At 30.8% G+C, this 14816-nt stretch overlaps 1 protein-coding gene across 4 annotated transcripts in view; it reads left to right on the top strand.

Moving 5' to 3' along the window:
- The window catches only part of LOC136988825 (serine/threonine-protein kinase mig-15-like), a 112829-nt gene extending 98264 nt beyond the window's left edge, over positions 1 to 14565 (top strand). For 2 of the 4 annotated variants that reach the window (XM_067286816.1, XM_067286789.1), the window contains 8 exons: positions 8398 to 8622; positions 11387 to 11615; positions 11684 to 11895; positions 11990 to 12382; positions 12514 to 12592; positions 12666 to 12746; positions 12822 to 12961; positions 14041 to 14565. In XM_067286816.1, the coding sequence (XP_067142917.1) occupies positions 8398 to 8622; positions 11387 to 11615; positions 11684 to 11895; positions 11990 to 12382; positions 12514 to 12592; positions 12666 to 12746; positions 12822 to 12961; positions 14041 to 14124 (1443 nt within the window). In that variant the 3' untranslated portion in view covers positions 14125 to 14565. The remainder of the gene's footprint in view (positions 1 to 8397; positions 8623 to 11386; positions 11616 to 11683; positions 11896 to 11989; positions 12383 to 12513; positions 12593 to 12665; positions 12747 to 12821; positions 12962 to 14040) is intronic. The other 2 variants (XM_067286807.1, XM_067286796.1) reach the window with 2 other exon arrangements.
- The last annotated feature ends 251 nt before the right edge of the window (positions 14566 to 14816 follow it).

Raw genomic sequence — 14816 nt, 5'->3', positions numbered from 1 at the left:
TTACCGTGAAGAACTCGGCTTCTATTTATACTATTTTACATGCGGTTTTTTGCGTTTTTAATTGCGTTTTAATAGGTGACGTCAACAGAATATACACTAAAAAGGGATTTTTCGATATTCCCCAACGGGGAAAGGGACAGGATTAAGGCTTACCGTGAAGAACTCGGCTTCTATTTATACTATTTTACATGCGGTTTTTTGCGTTTTTAATTGCGTTTTAATAGGTGACGTCAACAGAATATACACTAAAAAGAGATTTTTCGATATTCCCCAGCGGGGAAAGGGACAGGATTAAGGCTTACCGTGAAGAACTCGGCTTCTATTTATACTATTTTACATGCGGTTTTTTGCGTTTTTAATTGCGTTTTAATAGGTGACGTCAACAGAATATACACTAAAAAGGGATTTTTCGATATTCCCCAGCGGGGAAAGGGACAGGATTAAGGCTTACTGTGAAGAACTCGGCTTCTATTTATATTATTTTACATGCGGTTTTTTGCGTTTTTAATTGCGTTTTAATAGGTGACGTCAACAGAATATACACTAAAAAGGGATTTTTCGATATTCCCCAGCGGGGAAAGGGACAGGATTAAGGCTTACCGTGAAGAACTCGGCTTCTATTTATACTATTTTACATGCGGTTTTTGCGTTTTTAATTGCGTTTTAATAGGTGACGTCAACAGAATATACACTAAAAAGGGATTTTTCGATATTCCCCAGCGGGGAAAGGGACAGGATTAAGGCTTACCGTGAAGAACTCGGCTTCTATTTATACTATTTTACATGCGGTTTTTTGCGTTTTTAATTGCGTTTTAATAGGTGACGTCAACAGAATATACACTAAAAAGGGATTTTTCGATATTCCCCAGCGGGGAAAGGGACAGGATTAAGGCTTACCGTGAAGAACTCGGCTTCTATTTATACTATTTTACATGCGGTTTTTTGCGTTTTTAATTGCGTTTTAATAGGTGACGTCAACAGAATATACACTAAAAAGGGATTTTTCGATATTCCCCAGCGGGGAAAGGGACAGGATTAAGGCTTACCGTGAAGAACTCGGCTTCTATTTATACTATTTTACATGCGGTTTTTTTGCGTTTTTAATTGCGTTTTAATAGGTGACGTCAACAGAATATACACTAAAAAGGGATTTTTCGATATTCCCCAGCGGGGAAAGGGACAGGATTAAGGCTTACCGTGAAGAACTCGGCTTCTATTTATACTATTTTACATGCGGTTTTTTGCGTTTTTAATTGCGTTTTAATAGGTGACGTCAACAGAATATACACTAAAAAGAGATTTTTCGATATTCCCCAGCGGGGAAAGGGACAGGATTAAGGCTTACCGTGAAGAACTCGGCTTCTATTTATACTATTTTACATGCGGTTTTTTGCGTTTTTAATTGCGTTTTAATAGGTGACGTCAACAGAACATACACTAAAAAGGGATTTTTCGATATTCCCCAGCGGGGAAAGGGACAGGATTAAGGCTTACTGTGAAGAACTCGGCTTCTATTTATATTATTTTACATGCGGTTTTTTTGCGTTTTTAATTGCGTTTTAATAGGTGACGTCAACAGAATATACACTAAAAAGGGATTTTTTGAAATTCCCCCCACGGGGGAAGTGTTACACATTTATAATAGATACATTTTGAGCCACAACAACGCGTGGCTGGGTCAGCTAGTTATTTATAAGTAATATATATTTAATTTGTTAGAAAGAATTTCTTGACTAGTAGTACTTGACCTAGGTATTTGAAACAGATTAGTTTTATTACTTTATTGCCTTGTTACTGTACTTACAAATTTAAACATGGTAGTCGGATTTGGTTATGAGCTATCAAAATGATAAGATCAAAATTTTTTTTGTCATTGTCTGTAAAATTGAGCCAGTGCCATTGTCTAAAGTTTCATTTCCTAATGCTTTTCACACAGTTTATTATATACTTAGATATTCAAGAGTTGTTTCAAAATAACTTTTAAAATATGTGCAGAAGAATTATTGAAAATTGACAGTATAGTGGTAGACAATCCAACAGCAAGTATTTCAGAAATGGTAAAAATTGCAGGCAACAACATTACAAAGTTGTTTTGTTTAAATATTATTTTAACAAAAGTATGAAAAAAATTCCAAAAACATTGTGATCCAAACTCAGGACAACAATATAGTAGTGGAGGTCTGAGAATGCTACCATGCAGCACATTAAAATGTCATCCTTATCCCACTCTTTACAATGGACATAAAAATCTTTCTTTGGTAATTATTATTGAATGGCAGCCCATCTACACCTAATATTTTGTGTGTGTACTAAGAAGCTCCATCCTACAAACTGTAAAAGTTTAGTTCAGATTTGCATTTCTCACCATGTGTACTCTCCAAGATAAGTTAACTCCAAGGTTCTATTTTATGTTGAGATTAGTTTTAAATTATTTGCAAATGTTAATTGAAAAAAAAAAAAGCTAGTTCCATATCAGTATCAAGCATAGAAAATAGACAGTGTCATAGAATATAAGACTGACAAGATACTAAAATAAACATCAAAGAAGAACAAGTTAAGATTTAACTTTTGTTTAATGAGATTTGATTTGTTTATTTCAAGCTTACATAAAGATATGATGCATTCCAACGGAAATTTTTGTAATTGCATAATTAACATTTTTAATTGTTGATGATGATGATAATTATTAATTTTTTTGTGTTTTCATCACAAGCATTCCTCTAATTTCGCATTATCTTGCTGGAAAATGGCTATTTGCAGTCTTGCCGTAAAAGGCAACACATGGTGTGCAAGATTTCCTGAATGTATCACTGTGCTGTCAATGTCACTTGCACCATTACTAGGAGTGACTGACTGACTTATATATGGTTTCCCAGATCAGCATACCAGCAACAGTAAAAGTAGGATTGAAGCATTTGCCAGTGGCCCTTCATGGCAGTGATTATTCGTTTGCAAATAGAACCAGAATTTGTCACTAAAAATGATATGCTTCCAGTCTTTATCAGTTCATGCTTCTCTGTTACAGTAAACAGTAAAGTTCTCTGTGTCATGTAGACATAGCCAATGATAGTGACAGGATGATAGTAGTTGCCAAGTGTGCAATTTTGCCTCTGCTAGTCACTTACCAATGGTTTGGTAAAAAAGGCAGGATTCTGTAATAAGTCTTTCACCTGTTTCAGGATGGTGGACAAGATACTGTTGAAACTGTTCGTGTTTATCTTATGACCAAACAGTCATCTCTCAGGGCAATCTGTCTGGGAAATCCAGAGCCTGCCTCCCCTATACATTTGCACTCACATATCCACTACCCCAACACTTCTTCACAGTCAGGTCAGAATGACCCAAATGGTGGGACATCCATCCTGCATCTCTCAGCTCAGTGATGTAGCATTTGTCAAACAAACTCCATCAGCTGTGCATAACATTTTTGACCATATCATGCAGTCATGCCTGGTGTTTGAAGATCTCTGAATCTCAGGCATGCTGAAAATTCTGTACACAGTGATCTTCTGTAAACTTGTTTTTTTTAAATAAAATACTGGATTATGAATTTTAAGGCACTCTGGTGGCATTACTTCATGTATAATCAGGCCACAACTGTGATCATTTATATATAACTGTATGCTGAGTTTTGTAGTAATGGACAAGTCTATCTTGTTGCATAACTTTTTGTCAGTGAATGCATATATTCATTTAGTATCATAATGCAAATCTTTAAGTAATTTTACATTGCTCTAATATTTCAATATGTTGAATCAAATGACAAAGAATGATAATAAAACTAGTTTTAAAAGTTTTTAAGTTATAATTTGAATAATTATAATGTTACGCATCATAAAACATGTCCTTATATTTCAAAGTTATCTATATTTAAGATAATTTTAGAATACCCTCAGAGCTTTGATATTATTTCTTTTTATGTGGCACTCAGTATTCCTATATCTTCTGTTTAATAGATATGATACAGGAAACTTTCTCTGTTGACTATATCTAATTTTATCGAACGTATATTGAATAGAGATCAAAAGTATATCACAGTAATAAAACAAATATATATTTGTTACTGTTGACAAATGTAAAAAAAAGCTTTCTACACTATCTTTTATACAGTTTTTTAATGTTGAAATAAATTTAAACATTTCTGTTAAAATTTGATGTTAGAGAATAGAAACGTAAATCTAAAAACTTAAAATTTTATCTAGCTGATATTTTAAATACAAGGTGTTTATCTATTTTTATATGATTCTATTTTAATAATTATAAATTTATAAAATTTTTATCATCTTTGAATATTTACAGTTTTAATTCCTCAAATGATATATGTAAACTTCATGCCAAAGCATTACTGTCATTGTTTTTTTTATAGATCTATGTCCACATTTATGAATCTAATTATTCATTTTCTCTTATCATTTTTCCTTCCCATTAAATTTTCTGTGATTTGAACCTTTTTTACTGCTATTAGATGTCATCTTTTATCCCTTTCTGCACCAATAGCTGCTTTCAAGAACTACTGAAAATAAAAAATACCTAAACTTCTTAAAAATTCATAACAAATATTTAGCTTTGTTTGTTGAAAATATCAAAACTACTTATTCTTTTTAAATATTATCAAGAGTACATTTGATCCTATTGTCTGAATGTACGACTAAATAGGAAAAGTGAATAATAATAATAGTGTAAAGTTTGTCAGCTGGGGAAGGGAGAGTCAGTCAGACTCCAGTCATGATGAACAAGGGATAAAAGACTGTATGTGGGTGGGTGGTGGTGGACACACACTGACTTGGGCACCATTACAATTAAAACCAATTTATTAAAATTTGTAAACTGGCGGCTTACAAAGTCTTTTGGAGGGATGCTCCTACTTAGACGATGATTTTCTGTGGTGGATCCTTGAGGAGTAGTCGGCAGCCTCGGTGCAGTGTTGTGGGTAAGTCTGGCAGATGGTGGATGATAGTCACTGGCGAAGTGAAGACAGTACAATGGAACTCAACACAAGGTGAAAGGAGTGCACAGGTCACTTGGTGATGTTCAAAATGACAGAAATCCACCTCTGTCCTTAATCTGGGTGAATTTAAGGGATTTTGTCCCTGAATTTCTTGCTCTGATTTGTTTTGATTCCCTCTTGTCATTTCCTAATTGGTCTCCTCCCTTGTTTTCACATGAAAATAAGATTGGATTAGGTCATGAGAAAGGTCAATTTTCTGTATTCAACTCGATGCCACCTCTCGACTCTGATATGATGTTGATGGAACTTCAAAACCTGCACTCATATTTTAAATCATAACAATGACATTTTGGAATTTTAACTACTAAACACAATGCTTTTCTTTCATTAGACTTTCCAGTTTTCCAATTCAGTTTAACTTCGGTCATTTGCATATGAATGTCAGTCAAAATTTGAACTCTTCGGGACTGACATTGATCTATTCTCTGACACATGTCTGAGTCTCGCTCGAGACTCTTGTTGTTTGTGTTGCATTACTTCGTGCTGCGTTCATTTAATGCAGTTTCTTTTTTTTGTTTTAAATATATATTTTTAGTACCATTAATAATAGGTTTGAACTTGGCTTGGAACCTCACGGTAGCATCAAAACGTTTTAGTTGTGTATTCTGATAATTGAAGCAAAAGCAATTTCCAAAAATAGTTTTAAAAATTAAACATTTTTGATGCTGAAAAATTATTTATTTATCTTGAAAATCAGTTATATAAAGCATTATTTTATCTTGAATTTTAACTGCAAAGTATTCCATGTTTTGATGAATACAATGGAACTTTTTTAATGCTGTACAGATATTGTAGAAGGGATCCCTTAAGATAAAAATATGTAATGGCAGGAAAAAAAATTATTTGTAGTCTTAAATTTGTATGTAGGCACATTCAAAAGTAATCATTTAATTACTAATAGTGTATAGAGAATCCTGTTACACATTAGAAATAAGACAAATAATTGTTGGTATTTTATTCTATTTTTTATTAGCTTTTTATCTCTGTTGATTGAATATACATTTTTGAAGTTAGGGTGCCATAAACTTATAGCTTGACTTTGCTGGGAATGGGATGTAGACAGGTTCCACTGAGAGTTAAATAAATTGAGAATGACTGCTATACATAATATAAAAATACATTTATGAACCAGTTCATACTGAACAGTTATGTTAAAAGTTTTTTTATGTATGTGAGTCACTACCATCTTCCTGCAAATAATTGTATCAAAATAATTGATTTCATTCTCTCTCTTTTTATTTGATTGATTAACACATTTTTGACTTGCTATCCTTTTATCACTTCAGTAAAATCTAGATAAATATCTTTATTCCTTCACACTTTTGCTGTAATCATAATTCTAATTTAATATTTAATAATATAAAGGCATTTATACTATAAGAAATATGAGTAGTTTGTCATCCAAATGGAATGTCATAATGACTTATTTAATAGTACTTCATAAATCTTTGTTTGCTTTATACACTTATACAAAAGATTTAAAAGTTTTTTAAAATTCTGTATACCATTATAATGCTTTGATTTTGTATACAGCTTGGTGCAACACCTCACATAAATGTATATTTTTAGCATTTGAATCCATTTTGAAAAGTAATACCAGTTTCAAACATAAGAAATATTATATTGTTTTGAGGATAATTTCGTAAGGAATTCAAAAAAATTGCCATTATGATAAAAAGAAATACTCTTGAGAAAAACAAGTGGCCATGGCCAACAAAAAGTGAAATCTGTTAACTCAATCTACTACAACTCATTTCAAGTTGAGAGACCTGTTTTACACTTCTGAAAGGTTTTTCTTTGTTAGTTTAAAGTGTATTGCTTGGAGACAAACTGCTTACATGGCTAAGATTATTACTCTATATAATGAAGGAATGCCATGGTGCTGAATTGCCATGAAATGTGCTGTCATCAGTCGACAGTTAGCAGGTGAATTAGTCATTTCAATATGGCTAACAGTTAAGATTGTCTCAGAAAGGGAAGACCAAGGAAAATTACCATGTGAAATGACTGCAGTTTTATTTGATTGAGATTGAAAGACCACTTTAAAGCTATAAAAAGTGCAGCTATGCAGTTTGGTTACTATTTCCAGGTAGACAACAAATCACAGACCGAAAGAAAATGGCTTAAGAGCCCACAACCTGTGAGAAGCCTTTCAAAGCTTAAAAAAAAAAGAGAGAGAAGGGGACCATTCATCTACAGTGGGTATGTGAACATAAAGGATGGACTATGATGAGTGGTGTAAAGTCATTTGGAGTGATGAAACAATAATTTTTTTGATACCCAACAAAGGAGCAACATTTGTATGATACTGAAAAAAATGACAGATATTCAAATACTATTGTACTGTTCAAGCAATAAATCATTCAACTGCTTTTATGATTCAGGGTTTCATCTCAACTAGTGGAATGGATATGTTGCATTTTGTTGAAGGTAAAACTATGCTTCCCAATATATCCATGTTCTGGAAAACAAAATGCTTCCTTCATCTGTTGACATGTTTGGAAATAGCAATTTTATCTTCCAGGAGACAATGCATTCTGCTTTCAGGCACAAGCAGTGGACAGATGGTTCGTTTCTAATTCAGTCCAGAGATTACAATGGCCTGCACGATTGCTGGATCTTAATCAAACTGAAAGCTTTTGGATGAAATTAAAACAGAAGGTGAATGAGAAGAATTCAACAAATAAATTACAGTTAGGTGATACCAGCTTGAAATTATAGTTTCACTTAACATTACAGGTTAGACTTGAAAAACTTGTAATAAACCCAGTTGTACCTTAGTAATTAAAAATAAAGGCTTTCCAATTAAATATTAATTGTCTGTACATCTTCAAACATATCTAATGTTTATTGAAACTCATTAAAGTTTTACATGCAGTCGTGTTTTGTATTTTTTTCTTTCTCCTGACTTAAACAGTTACTTGTAATTTACAAGAAATAAAATATTTCACGGCTTTGCAATTTCCTTGTCTTCTCACCCATAGCATGTAAAACAATGCTGATATTTTAATTCTGTCAAAATTTTTGATTTTCTTATGAAATTGTCTTCAAATGATGTATTATTTATTATGTCTGGAATTAGCTTTACTTTTCATGGGTTCAAAATCTAAAAATCCATGATTATGTGAGATGTTGCAGGACTTTTACATAGGTAGATATCTAATAGAACTAATTAACATTTAAGATTTATAACAATAATCTTTTATATAAGTAAATCACATTTTATTTTTCTAATTAAGTCTATATTCTTCTTACTGTAATAAGTAAATTATTATTTGCTTGTTACAGTATGAATTATAGTTCTTACTACCTATTCTTACATCTTACTGTATTATTTTAACGTGTCTTGATAAATGTAAATTGTGAATTGATATAATTTATTTTGACAGATGGAACATAAAGAATCTACTAGGCATAGCTCAACAGGAGAGAGTGGAAGCCGCTCTAACATTCAAAGAATAGAAACGTCACAAAGTTCACCCAGCAATATTGGAATGACCGTCATAAGATCCAATACTAGTAATGTTCTTCCAGATCTGTTGCCTCAACATACAACATCAGCTCATCCGTCATCACCTCAGCATAGGTCTCAAGATCAAAGTACATCAGAGGAGGTAAAATTATTATTATTTTTTTTGTTCTTTAATTTTGTGGTAGTTGAGAAAATTATAAATAAAAATTGTGAATATGTATATTGAAATAACCTTGTCATCTGATATATTAAACATTAACCATAAAAATTGTTCAAAATTTGATCATATGTAAAATTTATTTGACCAAAATAAAATAATTTATTCATGAAATTATTTGTATGATTTAAGTTTATCATATTTTGCTCGACAAATTCATTAAATTGCAATTTTATTGAGGAAAATAGATGTTTGCTGAATTTTCGTACTGAAAAGATTCAGCAAGAAGCATTGCACTCATCCTTGCAAGAAAAGTTGTTTTTTTATTTTTTAATCTGAATTGATGTCATATTGTTTGCTCTTTAGTGAAATCTTTCTCATATCATTATAGAATATTCAATTTCTTGTCAACTGAAAAATTGAATATGGTTCATTTAATACTACTACAACCCTCAGAAAAAACTTAGGAATCACACTTGTGTTTTCTGGCATAAAATTCTCAAGTCATTACTACAGTTTTGTGTATTCTTTATTACAGAAATCAACCAATAACAGTTAAATCCAAAATAATAATTACTTATAACAAACATAACAAATTCATCTTGGAAAAAGTTTGGAAGTATACAAGGTTGTGCCTATGGAATCACATACAAAATCAGTATTTAATAATTTTTCTTTGGCTTTAATTACAGCTTTAACACTTTTATGCATTGATTCCACAAGTTTTTTACAAATTTCTGCATTGATTTATTCCAAGCATGATTAATAGTGTTCTTTAGTCTTTCTTTGTTTTATGGATGCTTAAAATTCATAAATTCCTTCAATACACACCATATATTTTCAATTGATTTTAAATCTGGTCTGCTTATTAGTCCATCTTTTCCATATTTCTTTGAGTGAAGAATACTTTGCAACTGATGTCATTCAGTGGCACAGGGTCATCTTGGAAGATGACATGTTTGTCTCCAAACTACTTTCCATTTGTTCAGATAAGGAATCCTTCTAGCATCTCTATATAAACTTTGGCATTCAAAGTGACATAAGGAATGCAGAGTTTTTCAGATGATCATGTTGAGATACAAGTTGATATCACAAGAGATTAAAGAAATTTGACTTTTCCTTTCTCCTGCTTGTCTTGACATCCTTCACCTTTCCTTCATCTCACAAATGAGTATTAGTTTTCACAATAGTTGATGATGACCTTTGACTCATTGAAGATAACACAAATTTATTCTTCTAGTTCAGTTTTTTTCATTCTTTGGTCTACAACACCTGTTTAAGCCAGTGAATAAACCAGTTTGGTTAACCTTGGCTTTGTCTTAATTTTTTCTTTAGGAATAACCCATGAAATGGATACAATTTATTATTGTTCCGCTGATTCTGGATCAAACAGTATTCAGTTGCTTTGAGGTTTCTTGTGGCAAATTTGGTACAACATTCAGTCTTGGTATTCAGAGGTTAGTGTTCTCACATCTGAACTGAGTTTTTCTTGTTGTATACGTCTTTTATATCTTACAGTGGACTGTGAACACCCTATTGTCTGGACAATGCAATGTCGAGAATATCTGTTCTTTAGCAATGTAACGATATAGTTTTTTTTATGTCAGAGATAGTTTAGCTATTGGAACCATTTCAAGTGCCATATTAGAAACTGCTGATAGCAGCTAAGGCATACAAAGCAGCTTTGGGTATTTATGTAGTTTTGTATTAGATACACAAAACCTAATTTGCATAGACTTTGCTTATTTTAAATAGGTAAGCAGAACATTTCATACTTTCTTCGACAGCCTTGTATAATACAAAATTTTTTTCCAAGATGAGTTTGTGTTTGTCCTAAGTAAATTTTTCTTTTGCATTTAACTATTGTTCATTTGTTTAAGATTTGCATAAAATGAATGTAATTTTGTTATCGGTTGATTTCTGTAATAAAGCATACATGAAATTGCAGTAATAACACAAGAGAATTGTTAACACCAGAAAATGTGAGTGGTGATTTCAAACAAGTTTTTATAAAATATATTTTAATAAAACATTAAATTCATTTATATGATATACATCATATGATTGTGTGTTGCATTCTTAAATGTAGATGTTCTAAGGTTTAGTAATCATTTTATTGTGATAAAACTAAGTTATGAATTGTTGTGAATCAATAGTGACTAATATGTTTAAATTAAAACAATTTTTCATGAAACTTAATTGTGGAATTTAGATTAAACTTTGAGAATAAAATATGCATTAATAATAATTACAGTAGAGCATTGATTATCCGACCCCCGATTAACCGACTTATCGGTTAACCGACCGCGTTCTAGTCGGCAAATTCAAATGTCCCGTAGTGATGTGGCACTACAATATTTGGTTATGTCTTGGCTACTTTAATATTATTTTTGTTAAATTTTTGCATGTTTCAGCTGGCAGCACTGGCTCGACCATGAAAGGGAGGCTAGTATTTAAACCAGGCCTAATACACTATACTAATAATGTATTTTTCATACTTTTCGGTTATCCGACTTTTCAGTTATCCGACCAACCCCAGTCCCCAATTAAGTCGGATAATCGATGCTCTACTGTATTTACCTCTTATTATTAAAAATATGTGAATTTTATAAACTAGCTGTCTTAACATATTTGAAATATTTGGCTGTATATTAAATCTTGGTAAATGTAGTTCACAAAGATTTAATATATGACTTTTACATATAAAATATAGTTTTTATAAAATACAGTATAGTTAACTTTTATTCAGTATCGACAGGCTATTGGTAAAACCCCGCCGCAACTTCAACACAAACAACGTTCGTTCCTCACGTTTGGTTTCGGGGCCGGAGGAACAGGTCCTTCTCCTTCGCCGCGTCGTGAAAGTCACGTTAACGTCAATGTTACACCTACGTCGCACGAGACAACATCAGACACTCCTGAAATTAGGAAATATAAGAAGCGTTTTAACTCCGAAATTTTATGTGCAGCACTTTGGGGTATGTAAAATGATAATTAATCTGTTCAAAATATATGAGAACTTTTTAAAAATAATAATTACTTGTAGGTGTGAATCTTCTAATCGGTACTGAAAATGGCTTGATGCTACTAGATCGAAGTGGACAAGGAAAAGTATATCAACTAATTTCTAGGCGTCGATTCCAACAAATGGAGGTTTTAGAAGGTCAGAATATCCTTGTCACTGTGTCGGGGAAAAAATCAAGAGTCCGAGTTTATTACTTATCTTGGTTAAAGAGCAAGATTCTAAGAACTGATGGCGTAAGTAAATATTTTTGTTTACAAAGCAATACTTCATAATAAATAAATAATATTTTACATATACTGTATATCTTTTTAATTATTTTTATATTAGCAAGTAGAAAAACGAAGTGGCTGGATTAATGTTGGAGATTTACAGGGTGCTGTACATTTTAGGATAGGTGTGTTTTTTATAAGTCATACAGTTAATTTTAATTTAAATATTTTTTCATTTATTTGTAATTTTTATTTTTTAGTTAAATATGAAAAGATAAAATTTCTGGTCATTGCTTTAAAAGAGAGTGTTGAAATTTATGCTTGGGCTCCAAAACCTTACCATAAGTTTATGGCATTTAAATCATTTCCTGATTTAATACACAAGCCGTTATTGGTGGATATGACAATAGAAGAGGGTATACGATTAAAAGTCATATATGGTTCTCCAGAAGGTTTTCATGCTGTTGACATTGATTCGGGTGCTGTTTATGATATTTACATTCCAGCTCATGTGAGTGTTTTTAATTTCTTAGCACATAGTCAAATAGTTTAAATATTGTAAAATAAGTCTTATTTTGAGTACCCACATGCATACACACAACTTGTAACAGCCAGAATATATAATTTAATTTTTTTTTTCAGACCCAAGGTCTTATCTCTCCCCATACAATTGTAACTTTGCCAAATTCTAAAGGATTGCAACTGTTGTTATGTTATGATAGTAAGTACAAAAATGTAAAATTAAAGAAACGATATTTAAACAATAAATTATATAATTAATGTTTGATTAATAGATGAAGGTGTATATGTTAATACATACGGAAAAGTCAGTAAAAATATTGTTTTACAATGGGGAGAAATGCCAACATCAGTGGGTAAGTAGGCTGCCATATTATATTTAGAAATTAAATTTTATTTGAATTTTTTTCCCTAAATTAATTTATTTTTAGCATACATCGGGACCGGACAGATTATGGGTTGGGGTAACAAGGCCATCGAGATCAGAAATGTCGAAACCGGCCATTTGGATGGCGTCTTTATGCATAAAAAAGCACAAAAATTGAAATTTCTATGTGAAAGGAATGATAAGGTAATTGTATTGTTTAATTTTTATTATGTATTTTTATCTAATTTATAACTCAGTTAAATAATATATTTAATAACATATAATTATTTTCTTGATCATTATAAATAAAATACATTCTTTAGTTTGGAAGTGATAAATTAATAACAAAACAAGACCTACTTGAACCTTTAACTGGTTCAAGTAGATCTTGTTTTGTTATGTAGATCTTGTTTTGTTATATACAACCCGGTGTGTGGTTTCTGATTTATAAATTAAGAAAATTTTAAAAATCTCAAAAAGGAATTTTTTTAAATTAATTACAATAATCAACTTTAATGCTTTTTAAAATACAGTGTAACCCTAATTTACAAACATACCTTAGGAATTTTAATTTTATTTGGAATTACTATAAACATAATTTTTAAAATTTAATTTATTTGTTTTCATACAAATATGAATTAAAGGGAGGAAACCAATAAACTCATCATGTTCGACTCTAACATTTATTTAATTTTAACCAAAAGTTAAAATAATGAGAATTATAAATTTGATTTTAATATGCAAATTGTCAATTTAATTCTTACAAGTTACCATTATTTTTATACAACATGGTTATTAATATACTGTTTACTGTTATAATTATAAAGTATAATCTAAGAGTATTTAATCTAGAACTTAAATCTTTTTTAATTCTTCAAATAAAATATTTTTATGCAAAATCATTTCTTAAAAATATGAATATCACAATTACAGAAAAATGAAGAAAATTGCAACAAATGTTTTTCAGAAAAAAAATGTCAATAACAAATTTCAAATTGGACTTATTAAAATACTAATTTAATTTTTAGAAATTATACTTGCAAAGAAACAATTAACTTTTGTCACAATCATTTACAAAAAGAGGGATATTTCTAAAAAATAAGAAAAAGAATTCATTATAATACATATTAGCATTTACATTATAATACGAGGAAATCAGATTAATCAAAAGATTCAGGATTTAGTTTGATACAGAAATTAACATCTATATTATTAAACTGACTAAACAAATATTAATTGTAAACTATGTAGAACTCTTTTAACGATCACTTATTTAATTTCAGGTGTTCTTTTCTTCAGCTAAAGGTGGTTCATCTTGTCAAATATATTTCATGACTCTTAATAAGCCTGGAATGGCAAACTGGTAACGTTGTACAATATAATAAATCACAGTTCATAGACTATGTTTGTGAGAAGTACCGAAGGTAGTTTTATATAACGTTGCTTTTCGACGGAACAAGAGAAGCAAGGAATTTTTAAAATAACTCTACTCTGCAGCACCTCTACTGTATAAATTTCGTTTGTTTTATACTTTGCTCAACATTCTTAACGATGAGTTTTTATCATTCATTATGATTATCCTTTGTTATTTGATAATGTACATAAAAGTAGTTCTCTCTCTCTTTCTCTCTCTTGCTCCCTCTTTTTTTTTATAATTATAATAATTTAGTTTTTATTCTGTTTGTAACGATTTTGCTCTATCTGTCTGTCGTTGACTGGCGTCCGCCTTAAACGAGTTGTATTTTGTTTTAAAAAGAAATTAAGAAGAATTTAAAAATGTTAATAAAGTTGGTGCTGTTTCACTTTGATATATTGGTGCTAAGCTTTTATAAATAATTAAGAGTCTTTGTTATACTGTAATTGATATTCTGAAATATTTTATCACTTTCATTATTTTGATATATTTTAATTTGTTTTTTTAAGTATGTATCGGCGCTTCAGTGTATTGTGTGCAGAATGATGAACCATTTGGGTGCATAATAGTTAAGTTATTCTAACGAATTAATTTATGAGTTTGTTCCTCGCCAAGACATGTAATATCAAAAATAATAAATAAATA

The sequence above is a fragment of the Centruroides vittatus genome, unplaced genomic scaffold, assembly GCF_030686945.1.
Source record: "Centruroides vittatus isolate TY-2023 unplaced genomic scaffold, ASM3068694v2 contig_1276, whole genome shotgun sequence".
NCBI lineage: Eukaryota > Metazoa > Arthropoda > Arachnida > Scorpiones > Buthidae > Centruroides > Centruroides vittatus.
The sequence above is the reverse complement of the archived record's forward strand: the minus strand, read 5'-3'. Positions and strand labels throughout refer to the sequence as shown.